Raw genomic sequence first — 20,970 nt, 5'->3', positions numbered from 1 at the left:
TTGTAGTGCAATGTCCACTGTAAAAAAATTACTCTGCCGTTCCGAGATAATGCATGAGTCAAATCAGTCTCAATAAGCTTTAGACCAATATGACAAACATTTGGCACTTCTTGCTAACGTCTGTTTTCGGTTGGGCAGGTCAAATACCCCCCTTCGCATCTCGTTCTTTGTTGTTAACTCTCTCTCTCTCTGACATGAATAAATGGGGAAATTCACTTGTCTGTAAATCTCTGATCTTCCACTCTCTTTCAAAGCTCTGACTTCAGTTTTTCTCCAGGTGACTCACTCCTGTGTACGTTTGACTTTGACGTTTCCTCATCTACCCACTCAACTCTTAGTACCTACAGGTTTAGATTCTAGTCATCAATATAACGCTCAGCACACTTTAATATTACAGACTGGGAAGTTGAAGGATATTATTGCTGAGGTACTGATCTAAAAACAGTAGACAGGAAAGGCGTTAATGAGAAGTTTATGCCGAGAATTGCGTGCTTCAGATGCTGACTTTGATGTTTCCACATTGCTCAGCATCTTCATCTAACCTTACTGTGAGGAGCACAAGGGCAGTAATCTCTTGGTCAAACCAGGGTTCATGTGAGGTATTTTTATAAAACTAGTATTTAGGAGCATTTATAGCATTTCTAAAGTGTTCTGGGCGGTGTGTTCTACACTTTAAAAAAAACAAAGGTGCATAAAAGGTTCATCACAGCGCCATAGAAAAAAAAACAATTTTTGCCTAAATGGTTGCATAAAGAACATTTAACATCAGATGAACATTTCTGTTTCACAGAAGGAGATCGCAATGAAAGAGGTTCTTTGAAGTGAATAAATATCGTTAGATGCCGCGGTTACGTACACGTCTGTCCAACAATTAACCTCTGGTCTGTGCTTGTTGTTTAATGATCTGGCTAGCGACTAAACTAACCACTGGAACAAATAGCCTACCTTGTGGAAAATAATTGGTTTCCTAAAGACGAGGGGAGACGATGAGCATGGATCACCGTTGTGTGGATTTGGCAGCCAGGCAAAAATTTAAGGACCTGTAGCTCACGGGATTGTTCGACTTCATGGGGCGCCGCAAGAACCGACAGCGGATGATGTCAACGTGCCGCGAGAACGATTCGAGAACCCTAATTTCGTCTTGCTCTCGCGGTACTTTGACGTCATCCGCCTGTCAGTTCTAGTGGCGCCACATTAAGTCAAACAAGCCTATTTTCACCAACATAAACAAACGGCTTTCGTGAAACAAACGTAACTTCCGATAAACTTATGCACAGAATAAATAACAAAAGAGTCCTTTTAGAGTAGTTTATAAAAAACACGCAAAATAAATAACAAGTAAATTACATTAGTTCACATAATAGTTAAAGAGTATCATTGGGCTAACGTTACTGTGTTAAATTAATGTATGTTAACTATCGGCTGCCAAACCTCCATTCACAGCGTTTTTTTTTAATGGTCTGAGTAAACTGATCTCTTGAACAAATGCCTCGTCGAAAATAACAAATGTTTTGGTTTCCTAGGTAATCTGTGTGTTGTTTTTTTGCTTGTTATATGAATAAACTACGTTTAAAGGACTTTGTTGTTATTTATTTTTAGCGGAGTTTACCGGAAGTTACGTGCGGACCATGACAGCCGCTTGTTTATGTTGTTACTGCTGAAACCGTCTATACATTAATTTTACACAGTAACTTACCTCAGTACGATGGTTAATACTCATTAGATATGATTTGAACTTCAAGGTAATTTACTGGTTATTTGTTTATCTTGTTATCAGAAATAATCTACTCTAGAATGACTCTGTTGTTATTGATTCTTTTCAGAAATCTGAAGGAAGTTTGATCCACATAACCCATTTGTATGTTGTTGCCTCTAAAACTATCTATAAACAAATGTTTTTTTGAAGAACATTTGACTTGAACCTTGTTAGATTTTTTTTCATGGGTTCAAACCCAGAAAAAAATACAGATAAAAAATATAAGTTATACCTTGTAATGCGCTGTTTGTCACTTTTGATAATAGTGTCTGCCAAATGCCTAAAATGTCATGTTTCCATCAACAAATGCAACCATTTTTTTTCATTTTGTTACATTAATGCCATATACCCATAAATTATAATAGTCAACACTGAATTTTTGGAATTTATACAGTATATCTTGTTATGGGCAGTTGGTCAACCCCTTTGAAGTGGATGAGTCCACCTAATACAGAACTGGTAACCGTCTGATGTATTGTGAAACTGTGGTGTGATCTCAGATTGAGTAAAACATGAACCTCTCAAACTGAATATGAGGCGTCATAAATTCCCTAATTTCCATTTCTGATATCAACACGGGCAATTTCGTAGCACTCCTAAAACGAATTGAATTTTGTGACAAACACTGAATGAGTGTTAATTGAAGAACGGATGCACGCGGCGCTGAGATGTTCGTACTCTGGCTCCCAACTGCACGCAGGACGGATGTTTTGTTTAATATTTTACCTGAGAAACTCCCTCCGAGCGATTGGCTCCGGGCTGAACACTGTTATTGTGACATTTAAAGGTTAAATATGATTAAATGTCAGGGACTATCCGGGCAGGTGAAAGAGACAGTGAGGCCCCATCCATAGACGAGACATCCGAAACTTCAAGAGAAAAACTCTGCTAATCGTCAACCTTAGAATATAATACCAGTACATAACACCTGACAGCTTCAAAACAAAGACACATGTTTTCTCATCTCAAAAATCATGAAATGGGGCTTTCCACTGTTCTTTTTCATAACTCATATTTAATATGATGAACGCACATACTAGGCTATTTAATCACAATCAATTCATGACAATTTGATGGGTGTAATGTTGGTGTTTTGAGTTTAACAGGGGCATTCCACCACAAATCACATTCATAACTAAATCATCACATACTGTATATCATTCATCATTGCTGCACTGCAATGCATGTAATAAAAATCTTAGGCCACCATTAGATAAGTTGGTTTTGCAATAGTATAGTGATCATATATAATTATTTCTCAGTCTCTTCATTAGAATGCAAACAAAAAATACAGGAAATTTAAATCTAGAATATATATATTTTTAAAATAAATATTTATTTAAAATACAGAAAATATATTCTAATATATAGGGGCTTTATATGAAAAGTACTGTTGAGTCACTTTCAATAAATGTGCATGAAAAATACTTTAATACACATTGACATTTCAACCAGTTACTTAATTTCACAATTATTTTGCTGAATTTATGCTCAATTATTTTTATGATTACTGCATTTTAAACAGGAATTTATTCAGCCAATGGACCAATTTATTTTCCATGCAGCGTTATAACATTTACTCCAAATATCTGCTAAGCATTCTTTTAGTTTTATTGGTTGATGTTAAAACTTATCAGATGTTTTACAGTATGTGTTGTTGCTGTTAATGTCATGTTTATGATCTTTGTTTGTGCTCAACATGTTCACTCATGTTAAAATATAGCTAGTTATATCCCTTTTTACAGTTTCTGAGGTTTCGTTAAGCACAACTCTCTACCTTGGTTATCATTTTCATAATAAACATAAAGGGGGAAATACTTTCACCAGCACTCTGAGTCTACAGCAGGGCAAACCCCTGTTGTGCATTTCCAGTAGACTGTGAATCTGATGACAAATTCATCATTTTAAAATATTGCCCATATAAGACTGAACAATACACTGTAAAAAGTGAAAGTTGGATTAACTTCGTGGACAAAACTTTTTTTGGATTAAGTTGACAAAACGAATTATACCAATTTAAGTAATTTGTTTAACACTTACTGTCACTGTTCCTCTAGACTCTAGAGGAACACATAGGTTTACTTTAATATTTTGGATGTAAATGTTTATTGAATCATGACAAACTACGGAAAGGTCAAAGCCTGTAGAATACAGATATTATTCGTGTTTTATAAAATAAAAAAGCGATTAATTTATGATAAGAGTGTGCCTCAAAACATTAATTATCCTGCTAATTGTCACTGTCTCACCAGCGGTATGCGTATTACTTCAGTGGTATGCATGTAAACTTCTTATCGACTCATGACAAACTATATATCAATGGAAAACTCTAAAATTATGATGTAGTGAGAGTCAGTTTCTAAAATGTCGTTGGGCCACAGGTGGACCCAATTTGTTTTTACATATGTATAGCAATCTTGACAAACTATATATCACTGGAAAGCTCTAAGTGTGTAGTTTTATATAATCACCATTTTGGGAAAGAAATGACATAGTGAAAGTCAATTTCTAAAAGGTCATGGGCCCACATGTAGGACCAATTTGTTTTTACATATTTATAACGCTAAACCCCTACTCTAAACCCCAAGAATCATGACAAACCATATATCACTAGAACGCTCTCAGAATGCAGTTTTCATATGAAGGAAGGATCATAAGGTCATCTGATGAAAGAAATAATGTAATGACAGGTTTTTGTTACATGACACCCCCCCAGGTATGCATATTAATTTTATTTATTCATAACTCCATATCCTAGTATAAATCTTAAAAAATATTGATAAACTATATATTATTGAAAAGCTCCAGGAATGTAGTTTTTTAGCTGTAATAATAATGCAGTGACAGTAATTTATTAATTTGTGACAAGAGTATGCAGCAAATGTTGACACCTACTGGTCGTTGTTGGTAAAACCACTAAAAGTGTAACACAAACATAATTTTTTGTGATTTTAACTTGAATTTGAATCACACTTGAGACTTATGACTTCATGTTTACATTATTATTTTTGTAAAATATTTAGATTTTTGTAATTGTATTTATCAAATTAATATGTTATTGCATTATTTTTAAAATAAATGTAAACTGCTATAACAATTTTTTGTTTAATATTTTCACCTCTAGAAACTTCAGTGAAAAACTTTAAACTGTCTTCTTTAAAACAAGATAGACTTAGTTATATTAATATAAGGGTGTACATCAACCCCCCCCCCCACACACACACTCAAAAGGGGTTGGTGACAGTTAAGTGGTTTTTAAGTAGATCCAACTTTTACTTTTTACTACAAAAAAGGTACTACATTGATCAAAAACAATACATTTATAAATGAATTGATAAATAAACATACATACTGGTATAATGTGCAGTGCAAAATAATTTCTTAAATGTAAAAAGTTAAATGAACATTTAACATTAACAAGTCTTTATATTTACAGAATACAAATTAAATAACAGCCTCATGCAAAGCATTCTGGGAACCAAAATCTGAAGTAAAAAAAACAGAAAAAGGTTGATGAAGATTTCTGGTTCCCAGAATGCTTTGCATAAGGCTGTTATTTTAGTTTCATTCTGTAAAGATAAAGACTTGCTAATGTTTAATGTTCATTTAACTTTGAACCAACTTTTGCCAGTAAATAACATACATTTAAATCTACAGTAAGTTGCTGGCAAACAGTTGAATAACTACAGCAACATTTGTTACAGTGTGTCAAAATGATAATAAATGTGTAATTGCACTCTTTCAGAAAAACAGCACATAAGTTGTCACTGGGACGGTACCTTTCAAAAATGTCCTAATATGTGCCATTTTGGTACAGAAATTAACATTTGAGGTACCAGTAGTACCTCTAAGGTACCATGTGTACATTTGAGGTACCAATATGCACCCTTTAGGTTCAAACGTGTCATTTTTGAAAAAGTACCACCCCCAGTGACAACTTTTCTTGTACCTTTTATTCTGCAGGGTAAAAGTTAATAATGTAAAGATAATAATATTCAAGGATACAATACAAAACTGCAGAACAGTTAAGGGTCACTTGACTGAAATGTTTTTATGATCTTAAAGGGGACATATCATGAAAATCTGACTTTTTTCATGTTTAAGTGCTATAATTGAGTCCCCAGTGCTTCCATCTACATAGAAAATGTGAAAAAGATCACCCAGTAACTTAGTTTTGGTAAACCATTCTCTGCAAGCATGTGAAAAAATAGCTAATTGAAATCTGGCTCCCCTTGTGATGTCAGAAAAGGATAATACCGCCCCTTAATCTGCACTATTCAACCACAGCACTGCCATTTAGTGCAGAGATCAGCTCATTTGCACTTTAAAGGACACACAAAACGGCACATTTTTGTTCATACCTACTACGAAGTGGCAATTTTAACTTGCTATAATTATCTATATGGTATTTTGAGCTAAAACCTCACCTATACGTACTCTGGAGACACCAAAGATTTATTTGACATTTTAAAAAGTCTTGTGAAATGTCCCCTTTAAATAATTTTTTATAAATTCATAAGATATGTAATATAACCGAATATATTTTTCATAACAAAACTAATATATTATTATTTTTTAATGGATGACTTGCACCAAATGTTGATGATCAATAAATCCCTAGTATAGATTAAAAAGCTTTCCAAACTGAAAAGCTTGAAAAAATGACAAGAGAATATTTGTATACATTTTAGGCAAATACTATAAAGATTACTTTAAAAATAGGCTATCTCATAGTTTTGACTATGATTACAATTACAATTGTGTGCTTCTACTCTAAAACATGAAGAAACATAAAAAGAAAATGACTCTAAACTTTTAAAACCAGTAGTATATAAGGACATATTAAGAGAGTAAATGTGAATATAAATACGTTGCAATAGGCCTATATTGTGTCACGAGCGATCGATCATGAAGATTATTCATTCAAAAGTAGTGCTTATAGCTACAAAACTCAAAGTCCCAAGGTTCCTCGTTTAACACAATGAGGAAGTCACACAAAAATTGTTTGTCCAATGAGAGACAGAAAGCTGAATCTCACGAATGCGCGAGACAAAACACTCAACTGTCAATCAAACGAGATCAAGCTGTCACACGCGCTGGACGCGCGATAAACTCTTCGCGCATTTCTGAAATGATGGGTGAGTCTCTTTTCTAGCAATAATTTAACTGTTTATCAATTAAATCATTATTAACTTATTACAGATATGCTGTATGTTATGGCTAAAACAAAATGATGCGTCTCTATAAAGTTGTTTTAGATACTTCAGAAACTTCGTGAAGATTGTGACTAGAAATTTGTTCATGTTTACCTCAAATTGACTTCCAGAATCGTGTTCGTGTATATAACTTACATGTTATACAGCGATAAAGTTTTGTAGACAAATGTATTTCATTATAAAGCTATATACAGTTGTGGCAAGTAAAGTATAAATATAGCAATAGGGACATATTTCTGTTACTTCAGTCATTTAAGTGACAGTAATAAGGGTTAGATATGAGTAACCCTAACAAGTCGTGCTGGTTAAGGAAGTGGTTTAGAGAAATAGCAACACATTGCTGTTAAAGCGTAAAACCCCTCATCTGATAAATTTACTGGGGCAGATAATGACAAAACATCAGACACTGATCGGGAAATAATGTCAAATATGTGCCTTTCTTTCTTAGTTTGTCAATGACCATCAAGCCTATTTTCATACCTGCATGTGTCCAATGCAATGACTTTATACTCTGATAATGATCATTATATTATGGTCCTATTTCAATCTTGCAAATATTTAGGATGTAAGAGCTTGGTGGTTAGGACTTTTGTTTGAATGGACTATAATGCCTGAAAGAGACACCGAAGGACAATGCAGAAGTCAGCTATCACACCGGTGATAATATCAGTCAAACTTGTCACAACCTTTCTGCACTGTGGCTCAGAAAGGGAAGTAAAATAACAGAAGACTGTTTTGTGCCCTGGCACAGGAAATGTCTGATCTCGAAAGCGAAGCTTAGCTGGATGTTACAGACAGAGATGTGAGTGTAAAGAGTGATGAGAAAGGGAAGTGGAGACTTTGAGGTAGAGGCTGCCCGGGGACAGTATATAATTCAATGCTTGTGTGGTTTGTAAATAAGAGAGCTGTCAGGTGCTGAGCACATTGTGCTGATTCTGTTCGCGTTCAAACCAAACGCCCCAACAGTAGATGGATTCATATGATTTCTTTTGTGAATTGTTTCTTGACCATTTGCAAAGCGAAGTTTAATAATACCGTGTTGTTCTGTAGGTTTTAAAGAAATGAAAGGAGGATTAAATGATTGTGAAATCACTGAATTTGTGAAGAATTGATAAACAATAAAAGATTTATGTAGCTCGGTTACTGTAGCCAAGCATTGTGCGTTAATAGCGCAAAGGGTTGTGGGTTCGATGCCCAGGCATACATGCACATGCATACTTAAAATAAAATTCATAGCTTGAATGCATTGTAAGTCACTTTGGATCAATGCATCTGCCAAATGCATAAACTTGTAAAATGGCGAGAGGATTGAATTGTCCATATACTGTTAGATAGATCACGTATGTCTTTTTATATTCAAGCATGGTATCACATAGCTGTGGTTTATGCATACAGACAGGAAATAGTGTTGTAATCATGTGGTTTCATATTAGAATGTTCTCTCTCATTCTCTCTCTCTCTCTCACTCACTCACACCTTATTTAATTCAATGGTTAATAAGGAAATACAGAGTCAAGACTGTACTTGTTTTCTAAACAGAGATATTAATGCTTTAATGCTATGGTCATTGACTGAATTAAGGTAAGCTATCTTAAAGTCGGTTTAATAAAATTCAATTCACTTTGATTTATATAGCGCTTTTCACAATTGTTTAGTTTTGAAAACAGAGAAAACAGATAAATCTTATGACAACAAAGTAGAAAAGTACAGTGGCTAAAATTAATCCTTACTAATGAGCGGAGTAATGCAACGTATATGTAACGTAATGTTAAGATAATGTCAGCTGACTCCCAAGGGGTTGAAAAAAAAGTCCTTGGGAGGAAAAAACCTAGACATAGCTGATCCTAGAGAAGATATACTATGACAATTTTGACAATGACAATTTATTTGTATAGCACAATTCAAAACAACGGTCGTTGAGCATTGTGTTTTCCACAACGTAATCAAATTCACACTATATATTGAGTGCTACTGTATATTATAAAAATGTATGTGTAATTTAAAATAAAAATTAAAGGAAGCGGTTGGTTGTCGCTGGGTGATCCATTAAAAGAAAAGAAAATTTTATACTTTAAGATTTATTAAGAATTCAGAAATAAAGCTCGGTGGTCGCTGGTCAGACATCGGCTGGACATCCTGATGATGGGAGGCCGGTAGATCAAGAGCTTCACATAGCTTGAATGCATTGCTAAAATGTTAGATGTCATCAATAATACAGTATGTCAGATTAGATATGATGTCATTTAAAAAGTACAGTATATGGTCGTCTTTATATAGTTGTTTATAGAAACAGATTTATATTCTTTAAAAAAAAAAAATGTCCTCTTAGTGTAACTGTCTATTGTGTAAAATAAATCTTCTGCATATTTGCTTTTTCGATAAATGTCTGCATTATCTGGTCAGCCACTAAAAAACCGACAAGCAGTAATGGAAAATGTACTGTCTTTGAAGTACTGACACGTTCGCTGTGTGTTCGTGCGTAACTGATCTGAGTGCTTTTGTTTTAGTGTTGGACCCACGTGGAGAAGTCGATGTGTGCGGAGAGCAAATAGAGGAGTGTGATAACAAAAACCAGGAGCTGAATTCACCAAACCAGGTAAGACCAGGTATCTGGTGGTGGGACATTTAGCAGCGTGGGAAATTCTTGAAAACTGGGGAGGGGTAACCAAAAATGAAACTGATTATTCATTATTTTCTCACTGTTGTATTATTCCAAGTTTGCTTTAACTATCTAAAAGAATGATTTTTTTATTGTATGTACATTCACATAGCTTATTTTAACATGGCAGTACGTATTTTTTGAGATGGCTAATTTGTACGTTTTAGTCCGATCTGCTCTGATGTTGGGGTTAGGGGCGGGTTGTCATTCATGCCTTTTTGGAAAATCATATGGTTTTGTACGATTTGCACTGTTCAAATTTCTACAAAATTGCTACCACGTAAAATAGATACGCTTTATCATGAGTTTTTGTGTGTGTGTGTGTGTGTGTGTGTAGATAAACATGAAACTAAGCTTTTCTTAATCTCATCCTCTAGAATTTATAAAAATAACTTCTCACATCCCGTTTCGATATAATAACTGTTGCCAAATTGTTTTTTGGTATTGTTGCAATATTTCAGTTACAGAGAAATGCTTATGTCAGTAACAGCTTGTCACTTGACACATGACAGTGCCAGCCTGTGGTTAGATTGTTCACTTTACATTCATTTAGCAAGAAATATGTTTTTCACCAATGTGTATTCCAGTATATTTACATGCATTGACTCAGATCAGTTTTATCACTTCGGTGCTTACGCTTTTCAGTCCTACATAACGCCATGTGTCAAAATAGCAAGTGAATAAGGGAGTTTTGAGCATTACGTTGTAAAGGGTTGGTAAAGAGCATCACGTATAGTCATTTCTTTGTGCACGGATGCACAAATAAACAATCACGGATAGTTTTTTTCTCACACTTCTGGTAATTGAAAACAGCCTTTGTTTGCTGGTGCGAAGATGCATCATATTTCCAGGGTGGCGTCAGAAGTTGAAAGCCATGTGGTTTTGGTGGCGAGCGCTGGCCATACCACTGCGACTTCATCAGCGCGTATCAACTCTCATTCTGAGAGTGTTATTGACAAATCCACAGCACAGCAACCCACGCACTTTTCCGAAATTTGAATGAGGCGGAAATTTTAGAGCTACAGCTCACAGAAAGTCTCTCACATGGGGGTCTGAGGTACTTATAGCCATGGTTAAGAGACGCAAAAAAAACTCTTCCTGTTTGAAACTTAAGTGTAACGTTTAAGAGCTAAGCTCTTCCCTGTTGCGGTCTTCATACTGTATGAATAAATGAAATTGATCGTAACACATACAATTGTAATATCGTTTGTTACGTATCGAGTGCTTTAAATCTTAAATCAGATTTACATTCACTTTTAAAGAGGTAGTTCACCCCCAAAAAATGAATTCGGTTATTATTCACTCACCCTCAAGTTGTTCTGCTGAATACAAAGTAATGTATTTTGAAAACAGATCTGGGGCACCATTCACTTTCATAGTATTAGCTTTCCCTACAATGGAAGTCAATGGTGCCCCTGATCTGCTGAATATAAATAAACATATTTAGAAAAATATTAAAGCCTATCAGGGGCACCAAACTAGGAAACGCTAATTCTATGGAAGTGAATGGTGCCCCAGATCTGTTTTCATTTTTGGGTGAACTATATCTTTAAATCTCTTCTTCAACAATGTCATGAGATGCGTATTGATGTATTTTACAGAATATACCAATTGGTTAAGTTTCTCTAGAGCTGTTATTGCATTATTAGGTTAAAATATGTCTTTTGCTATGATGGGAAAGTTTCCGTTCTTGATATTTAGTTATTAAAAAAATGTATTCCAAGAAGATTTTCAAACGCGTCGTTCCTCGAAGCCGCTTATCTGTGTTGTCAATATAACAGGAAGTGTTTGGCTAGATGCCAATCAGATAAGCCTCTATATGAAATTTCAGTGAAGATGACACGAAGATGAAGATTGAAGATCAGCGGTGCCCACAGCAAAAGAAAAATGTGTCAGATCTCCTTCAGTATTCACCGGCGAAGCGAGGGAAAGTATGAATCACGCGTCGACTTTTAGATCGCCCCAGCTTTTGGACCAACGTGCACAATATTATTCCCTTTACAGAAGAGAGATTTACACTTAGGCCTTGATGTTTACTCATTTCAGTACACTGAAAAGGGGCCTTCTTATCTTCTGTATTACTCAGCGGTAAGAATAAAGCCTGATATGTTCAATATTAGTCATTGTAAAGGCTTTATTCTTGGAAGAAGTTACCCAGTCTGAGGAACTCGATTCAGTCTGAAACTTACAAACTGAACGTTGCTTTGGCAGCAGATGGCTCGTAGCCAGCACAACCGCTCAAGTCAAATGGAAATCCAAAGCTTTCTGTGTGGGGAATTTCGCTTCTCATCTGCAGAAATTGTTTTATCTTTGTGTCTTCGTTGCTTTTTTGGTATGGTGGGTGTATTATGCATCACAAAAACGATTCCCACAAACACTCAAAGGCATGGTATTTTTCACTTTAAGTAGCGCTTTTGGTTTTATAATATCAATGCGATAATGATTTAGTTTTACGTTATTGGTGAATAGCGATTTATAAAAATGAGAGGTCAGGTCTTAAAGCGCTCTTGGTGTTGATATGTGGTTTCAATGCCGTCAGTTTCAGTAAATGGACTGCGGTGGAAAGTTTGCAAGAATCCTGTTTTTCGTAATACTGCACTGTGGATCTTGTACAAAGCTTTTGAAATACTGATATTTTGATTACATAAACATATTTAACGTGGTTTACCAGCTTCTCAGTTATTCATAAATCATATGTATTGTTACCGAGTGGTCAATCCTGTGACGGCTCGCGTTCATTTTTGCATGCATTGTGTCTTTCATTTCTCACTTGTGGCGTGCATTTTACCATAGGTCATTGTCCTGTGCGCCCATGCCATGTGTTAGATGTTAGCACTTCCACTTGCCACAAAGGATGAATATGCTTTTTCTTTGAATAACGTTCATTCATTTTCCTCTTTCTATGAGCTTTGGTCCTTTTCTTGTTATGCAGTTCAGTGTTAAAAAAATGCAGCATGCAGTTTTGACTTATGATAAGTTGACATATGTAATAAAAGTTGAAATAGTTTTAACTTAATATGTCGATTTGGTATTATTTTTTACAGTGTGGCACTGTTAATCCCACTTCACTTTTTTAAGTATGATGTAGATAAGGAAGCAGTTCATCGCTCAAATTTTTCCCAGCATTCCTATTCGAAGCCGCGGTTCAACGGAAAATGTCAAGATTTGCGGGCACCCCGCAACTCTCACCCATCGCCTGCCTGTCTTGCAGTAACTGCAAAGTTTCTCATGTTTGCATCACCCGATTTTTTTTATCACAGCGTGTAGTACAGCACCGGTGCAGTCTGTCCTTTGTGAAAACCCCACCAGTGGTTCGGTTTCCCTTCAAACAGGATGTCTGGTTACTTATTGAAAGTGGTGGTGAAAGCCAAAGCTGTTGTGTTTTCAGTGTCACACAGTCTCAATATGACTGCGCTCGCTACGGAGGTGCATGAACACATATTTCACCTGCAATTTTGCATGAGGCTCTGAGAAAATGAATCAGTGAGAGAGATTTATAGGACTGTTTGTGTGAAAGTGAAATTCGATTTACACTGCTTCCTGTAAATGACACAAACTTACCCACATGTATTCATATATTGACTGGTAGCTATATTGTGTACGTGAATACATTTATTTGTCGCTTAACTATTATGATGAGAACTCCTAAATCGGACAGAAATGAAGAAACTGATATTATGTGCAAAACATATATATGTTTTTATCTGTGTGTTCGCATCAAACCCACAACCTTTTGTGGTGCCAACCCAATGCTTTACCTATTGAGCAATAGCAGCAAAATTATTGTAATATCTGTGTGAACTTGGGATTAAGTGAGATAACATATCCAGGTCATTTTATATTTTAACCTCCTAAATCCCGAGCTTTGGTTTGCCTTTTTTTTAGATTTCTTCCAGCTATTTTGGGGTTAGGAAGAACCAATAAATATAATAATCAAATATTTTTCTTAGAACATGAAGCAGTGTTATTGTCCACGTTTGTGTACAACAGGTTCAAGTTACACAGAATTAAGTATTATGGTGCAAACAACTAAAAAAGGTCTTACACTCTAAAAATGTCTAGGTTATTTTTGACCCATGATGGGTAAATATTGGACAGAACACACTGCTGAGTTAAAATTGATCCAATGCATATTATACCCCATGGTTGCATAACAAAAACCCAACATTGGGTCATTTTTAACCCAGCATGTGTTCTGTCCAATATTTACCCATTATGGGTCAAAAATAACCCAGCCATTTTTAGAGGAGGTTAAAATAATTTTCAGATTTATTAGTACCGTAATGCGCCCATGTTATTTGTTATTTATCTTCTTTTAACAATTTTTAATAAAAAAAATTATACAAATTGGCTAATATGTATGAATTCAACAAACTTCATACATTGACATTCCCCTCTTAGAGCAAATGTGTTAAAAACAACACATACAGTGTTGATTCTGGGACAACACACTAAATGAGTTGTCTCAGAATCTCTGTGTTGTTACTGAAACAACACATTTTAACACAAAACCTACACAAAATGACACATAAAATGTGTTAAAATTACACATAATGTGTTAAAAGCTTAATGCACAAAGATGCATAAATCCTTTCTAAGAGTGTGGGTTTAGGTGTGGGGTATTATTATTGGGGTTTTTTTTCTTATTTTTCACCTTATTCGAATTATATGTACGAATTCCTGTGTGATCAGTTTTTTTTAATTCTTATAGTTCCTAATGATGATTTTCAGTAAATATTAATATTCAAAATATTTACTTAATTAAAGAAAATTTATGTCATAACTGATTGTGATTTTTTTAGCATAATTTAAAAGCAAGAAATATTACCATGATGTATAAAAAGTTTACATCTAGATCTAGATAAAAGATTTAAATAATTGTAATATAGTTATATATTAATGATAGTCATGGCAATATATCCGTCAATCAAGGAAAATGCAATAAATTTGAGCTCTGTGTATAGAAAATGTAAAAACTAAACTACATCAGTAGTTTAATGTTGAATATTAATGATCATTATATGAATTAATAACGTTTAAAAAATATAAATCTTCAAAATTTAGTTAATGCAAGTTAATATGACCACTAAACTATGGGCCAATATTATTCTGAATAATTGCTGTAGGTGGAAATATTTGATATCGGTGCATCTCTAATTACAAATGTGTATTTGTTTGCAGTATATCAATGAGAATATGAGTTACTTTTATGTTTTTATGAGTATGTTTTGAAATATACATCTTAAATTTGTTAACCTCTTTAGCTTGAGATAAATTTTAAATAGTGCTTTTTTAATTCCAACCAAACGTTCATGCTTGTCAGGCTAAAGCTGCTAAATATCGTAATAGTAATGTGAACATCAGATATCATACAGGAGTTGTTTAAATGAATTACAGGTGAATATAAATGTAACCGTGAAACTTTTTATCACCAGACCAGCAGGGAAATGGAGAGTTCAGTGTCTACTAATAACAGTGAGGAGGCATCCAGAACCGACCAACCAGAGAGTGAAGAAAGGACATTTGTGAGCAAACTGTACCATTTTATGAAGGACAGAGGAACGCCTATCGAGAGAATTCCTCACCTTGGTTTTAAACAAAGTGAGTCCATACAATTGCATGCAGCATTACACCATCTAAACCAGTGGTTCTTCATCGCAAGTAAACCCAGATGTATTCGATTTCAAAATGTCTTTCAATGATTTCATGTGCTTGGCAGCCAATGATTCAACACAAGGAACGCATTGCGGTCGGGACCCCCGTTGCGAGTAAATCCATATTTAATGTCGTCTGAGTATTTTGAATGACTTCGGTAAAAATGCACGATGTGTGCAATTTGTTTAAAGTTTGCCAAGTAATGAAACAACCTAACAGCATAGCTTTATTTTTTGACCATTGTCTCACGCCTAAACAATTCTTGTGTGACTTGCCAGTCAAGAACCACTGATTTAAAAAAAACATGCCATACAGTATATATCATCGCTTGGATTTTACCCTAAAAGATGTGTGTTGACATATGCATGGCTCTCTTTCTCGTTTCCAGTCAACCTGTGGAAAATCTACAAAGCTGTGGAGACGCTGGGAGGATATGATGCAGTAGGTATCCTCACGCAATCTCAAGCATGCAAACCTCCAGCTGCTTCTTTCACAACCTGCCGCTAGGCTATCTAACCTATGGCAAAAATAGGTCTCTCGTATATATCTTACCGATACCTAGCGTGGGTATGCCACACCTTCCGCCAACTGCCCAACACTTCAGCCCCCTATGAGGAAGTTGAGAAGAAGGTCATGCTTTTGCCTCATTGCTCTTGCAGAGTGGAAACTATGAATGGTTTTAGCTCACACCATTGTTTATAGCAGTGACCGTTATGACCACAATGAGAACAGAGGGTCCATCTTTCATATAGCGCTCTTTGCCCAAACCTGCTACTACAAAGCTTTGTTCTCTCACACTCAAGTTTCCATTCAGCGCGAGGTGCTAAAGTCTTTGTATTTTTTGTGAGCGTGCATGTGGTCAGACAAAACAATGCCTATCCGTCCATGTGCGATTATAGTCCGAAGCAGTTTGCATCTCTGTTTTTTCTCTTTGTTTTCTGGAAGTGGAAAGTCTGACCCAATGCACTAAAAAGAGTCTTTATTGCACCGCTCAGACTTTATTTCAGTAACATAACTGAATAACCGATAGTCTTTGGCTTTCTGTAAACAAAGTCAAACTTAAAGTTGAGAAAAGTACCTCGCCGTTATCTGAATTTAGCAAACAGTCAGGGCGGTATTAGCATATTAAAGGTGAAAACCTTTATAGGCCTGTGAAAGTAAATTTAGGGTATGTTCTTCGACACAAGAGGTAACCTCTGAAACTAACTAGTGACTAATCGTGAAGTTCCACAATGACAAAAGCTGATCAGACTGATAACGCAATGCACGCAATACACACATGCAACATAATATGTTTTTCCCAAGTATGATATTTTTATTATTTCTTCTTTACTTCATTTGCTATGATTTTTGCCGGGTTGATGATTAAACAGGCCATAAAGAAACATGAGAGTTGACCAGTAAGCAAGCAATAGCCATCAGTTTTGTGTTGCCTTACAGCCAACGGTCTGTTAAAAACCACCTCTGCAATTAGTTCGCACTAAGTTGTTCATAAAACTCACATTGCGTACTAAATGAAGCCCAATCTAAGCCTCAGACATTACGCCCATCAGCCATTAGCTGAATTGTCTGATGCATACGACACACTTGACTGAAAACAATTCAGCAGATTCAAAGCCATCCCATGATTGGTTGAATCGTACAGGATTTACGGGAAACGTGCATGAACCATTCTTTAACAGTCCGCCTTGGAAACAACACAAAGCTGTCTGATCGAAGAAAAAAGGCTATCATGTCTACATCGGTGACAATGACAATTCATCAAGGTTGACTAAATTCAGAATTTCTAAAAGTATGCAAGGTTCATGGTTTATAAGTTTTTGTAAACTTCAGTGATGCCCACCTGTCTGTTATTGAGGGGACATTTCCGCATCCCTAATGACAGGGCACAAAAGGTAATTTGTTGCATTACCTGTCAGTCATATGGCCTCTTGGGAAGTGGTCATGGTTACCATGAGACTATGGTCTATCTAACAGCTTACCATAATTTTGGAGTTGAATAGTGACTGTCAGGATTTACTATAGACGTTTCAAAACTTCTTGTAAACCTTCTTTTTTTTTGTCCTCCAGTTCTTTTCAGTGTACTATGCCTTCGTTAGCTGGGATTACAAACCCCGAAGTTTCTGCTGCAATGTCCTAAACTCAAGCTTAGCTCTGCTTATTTGCGACCCTGAACTGATTTGTGCTGCTCTTAGTAGATTGTGTTGGTCATTATGGAAATCAGCTGTTGAGTTGTGTCACTTTTTAGTTACTACTCTCATTGACGCTTTTTTGAAATTGCGCTCTCACGCAAACTGCCCCCTTTAGTAAATCTGGCCCAAGATGCTTCAAATCCCCATTAAACCTATTTTGGTTCACACTGTAGAAACATGGTGACTGGGGGTGCATACTAACTTCTTTGTTTTTTCCAGGTCACGGCCCGTAGGCTATGGAAGAATGTGTATGATGAGCTGGGTGGGAGTCCAGGGAGTACTAGCGCAGCCACCTGTACACGCAGACATTATGAAAGGTAAACTTTCTTAATTATTAGCTTACTAGCTCTTTTGATATGGGTCAGAAAGGGAACTATTAGAAATACCCTACAGCAGGGGTGTCCAACGTCAGTCCTGGAGGGCCTGTGTCCTGAAGAGTTTGGCTAAAACTTCCCTCAACACACTTGCCTCAAAGTATCTAGTCTGGCTAGTAAGACCTTTTTTAGCTGGATCAGGTGTGTTTGATTAGGGTTGAAATAAAACTCTACAGAGACACCGGCCCTCCAGGAGGGTGGTACAGGAACAACCACCCAGAGGACCTTAGCAACTGCTTTCGAATACCTTGACAACCACTCAGAACACCTTTGCAACTGTTTTGCAATGTTCAGACAGCCAATCAAAATTTGCATCATGGTGCTGATGTTTGCATAGGCAAGCACCAGACTGTAACCCACATTAACCATATGAGCATCTTGACGCGATGTCAACCAAGACTCCTACAGTGAAACTTTCTTTGTGCAGGTTGGTGTTGCCTTTTGAGCGACAACTGAGGGGAGAGGAGGACAAACCTCTCCCACCCGCCAAACCTCGCAAGCAATACAAGAGAAGCCCTGAGAACAGGGGAAGTAAGACAGAGAACAAGAAGAAGAGAAAGATGGAGAGAGAAGAATGTGAGGTGGGCATGAAGAAATTTTCGGAAAATCCTCTTGCAGATATAAAATGAGGGCTGGGAATGATTAACAAATGTGTGTCTGTTTTGCTTTTGTTCGTAGGATAAGGTAGGATCCGAACATTGCGGTGATAGAGGGATGTGTTCCCATCATAGTCAGTGGTCAGCATTCTCAGATCGTCCAGATGCTGACCAGTCACCAACGGCCCCGGTCCACGGTGCCCACCCTAGCACCTGCTCAAGGGAGAACTCCTATCTACAAACTCCCACTCCGTCCGAGGTCATCTCCCCTTTGGAGAAGAAGAAGAGACTGGCTCAGGCCAGTCTTACAGTACCTTTATCAGGGAGTGCAGATGATGGGACAGAACTAGAGAGACCCTCTGTGATTCAGCTTTCCCACTCCTCCCAATCCCCTACTTGCCCATCCTCGACTCGTACTCGCCATTCTTCTGATGGCTCACCTCTCCCTGTCTCATCTCCATCTTCTTCCTTTTCCCGTAGCCCCTCTCCTTACTCAGTCTCTTCTGAAGACTGTATAGCTGTGACAACCCAAAAGTCCCCCGTCAAAGAGACAGAGAACAAGACACCATCCCGCGTATCCACCGTCCCCACGTCAGAAGCTAGTAGCACCGGAGTTTGCAAACCCCTCAGCTATTACCCCAACAGCAAAGAACTCCCCAACTATCACCGCCACCATTACCAGGAATTCCTGTCAGCTGGAGCACATTCCGAAAAGGCCCAGAGGAGTCTTTCGGCATGGAAAACCAGCGCCAGACTTGCATCCCTCAGGCTACCCTCACCTGCCTCATACAACACAAAAGCCTACTGGGTCCCTCATGTCTCTAGCTTCTCCAAAGTCTTACCACGTGACCCACGTTTGTCACTACAGCCTGGTTTTAAACCGCACATGCCTTACCACCAGCACCTCCTTAAAAGGCCCACTACGGATGAAGCCTACTTGAGGAAGATGCCAGTAGCACCTTCACTTCGTATTACGGACAAGGAGAAGTCAAAGTTGCCCAAGCCCTTGCCAACTCAGCAGTACCTTTTCCACCACCATAGTGGTCTGACAGTGCCTTACCTCCCAGCCTTAGAGAGACCTCGGGGAGACTTGAATGAACAGTTGAAAGCTCTACCACTACAACCTGTACTTCTTCCTACCCATCTAACCATCCCTCCAGCTACGCATTCCATGCATTGCCCACCAGTGGGAACGTCTTTTCCTGGTCCATATGAGGCCGCTTTGCCTTCCTATACTTACCCATTACCGCTCTGGCATCCTCCCGCAGGGTACAGCATGGCAGGGCTACAGCCTTACTGATCTTATGTGAAACTGCTGGTCCTTACGGTCTAGTTTCTGTAGTGCTCTCAGGACTCATGTTAGCAAAAACTTGACCTTATTTATTTCCTTTATACACATTGATTGTCTTTCTGTTCTTTGTAATACTGTATTTTACCAAATTGTATTGCTTACAAATTTGTTCAAAATTGAGTTAAAGGGGACATTTCACAAGACTTTTTTAAAATGTAAAATAAATCTTTAGTGTCTCCAGAGTACATATGTGAAGTTTTACCTTAAAATACCCCATAGCTAATTTATTATAGCATGTTAAAGTGTAGGTGTGAGCAAAAATGTGCCGTTTGTGGGTGTGTCCTTTAAAATGCAAATGAGCTGATCTCTGCATTAAATGACAGTGCCGTGGTTGGATAGTGCAGATTAAGGTGTGGTATTATCCCTTTCTGACATCACAAGGGGAGGCAAATTTCAATTAGGTATTTTTCCACATGTTTGCAGAGTAACTAAGTTATTGGGTTGATCTTTTTCACATTTTCTAGGTTGATAAAAGCACTGGGGACACAATCATAGCACTTAAACATGGAAAAAGTCAGATTTTCATGATATGTCCCCTTTAAGACTTGAAATGGACTTTGTGACAGCTTTTCTGTTTTGTGACAAAGTCTTCTGGTTAAACTTTGTCCAATTTCAGAGAAACAAGTGTGTCAAAATTGTAGTAACATGTTTGACGGCTGGTGTATAAACTTTAAAGTCATTTTTCTAAGTTTCATTGTTTGCATAGTTACGGCACTTTGCCTTTGTAGGGCAGAATACATAAAATGATTTCCAATCTACAGTTTTTTCCTTTTAAATCCCTTTTTGGTACCTGGAAATGTTACCCAAGTAAAATTGATTATTATTGTAATTTTTGACAACAAAATTTAGGAATATTACATATTTTCATTGCGTATTTGCAAAAGGATGAACACGGTTAAACAAAAAAATGTTTTTATTAAAAAAGGTAATTTTTGCTTACCTTACCTAGTTCTTACCAGAGCTAGTTTATATTAATGTAAAAATGGGACATTCTCAAAACCACATTGTTTTCATTATCTTATTTTAAGCCTTTTCTATTTTTTCCTTTATATTTCTGTATCTTGCCACTGAAGGGAAGTTTGTTTGACAATGCACGAGCAATTTGAAAAACTTTCTTTGTACAATTGTATAAATAAATTCTGTCTTTCAAATGTAGGTTCTCAAGACAATG

General features: G+C 36.8%; 1 protein-coding gene across 1 annotated transcript; it reads left to right on the top strand.

Moving 5' to 3' along the window:
- The first annotated feature begins 6,795 nt into the window (after positions 1–6,795).
- On the top strand, positions 6,796–20,873 carry arid5a (AT-rich interactive domain 5A). The gene is made up of 7 exons (XM_065247623.2): positions 6,796–6,894; positions 9,480–9,568; positions 15,067–15,232; positions 15,675–15,727; positions 17,698–17,795; positions 18,280–18,433; positions 18,531–20,873. Exons 1-7 carry the CDS (start codon positions 6,888–6,890, stop codon positions 19,746–19,748), a joined length of 1,785 nt encoding a protein of 594 aa, XP_065103695.1. The 5' UTR covers positions 6,796–6,887; the 3' UTR covers positions 19,749–20,873.
- The last annotated feature ends 97 nt before the right edge of the window (positions 20,874–20,970 follow it).

Source organism: Paramisgurnus dabryanus, chromosome 11 (genome assembly GCF_030506205.2).
Source record: "Paramisgurnus dabryanus chromosome 11, PD_genome_1.1, whole genome shotgun sequence".
Taxonomy (NCBI): domain Eukaryota; kingdom Metazoa; phylum Chordata; class Actinopteri; order Cypriniformes; family Cobitidae; genus Paramisgurnus; species Paramisgurnus dabryanus.
Note: the sequence above shows the minus strand (reverse complement) of the source record. Positions and strands in the feature narration are given on the sequence as shown.

Excerpts from the sequence above, each read along its gene's own strand:
- arid5a (XM_065247623.2), top strand. Across the intron at positions 15,728-17,697 it reads CGCTGGGAGGATATGATGCA|GTCACGGCCCGTAGGCTATG; the intron begins GTAGGTATCCTC and ends TGTTTTTTCCAG. Across the intron at positions 18,434-18,530 it reads TGGAGAGAGAAGAATGTGAG|GATAAGGTAGGATCCGAACA; the intron begins GTGGGCATGAAG and ends TTTTGTTCGTAG.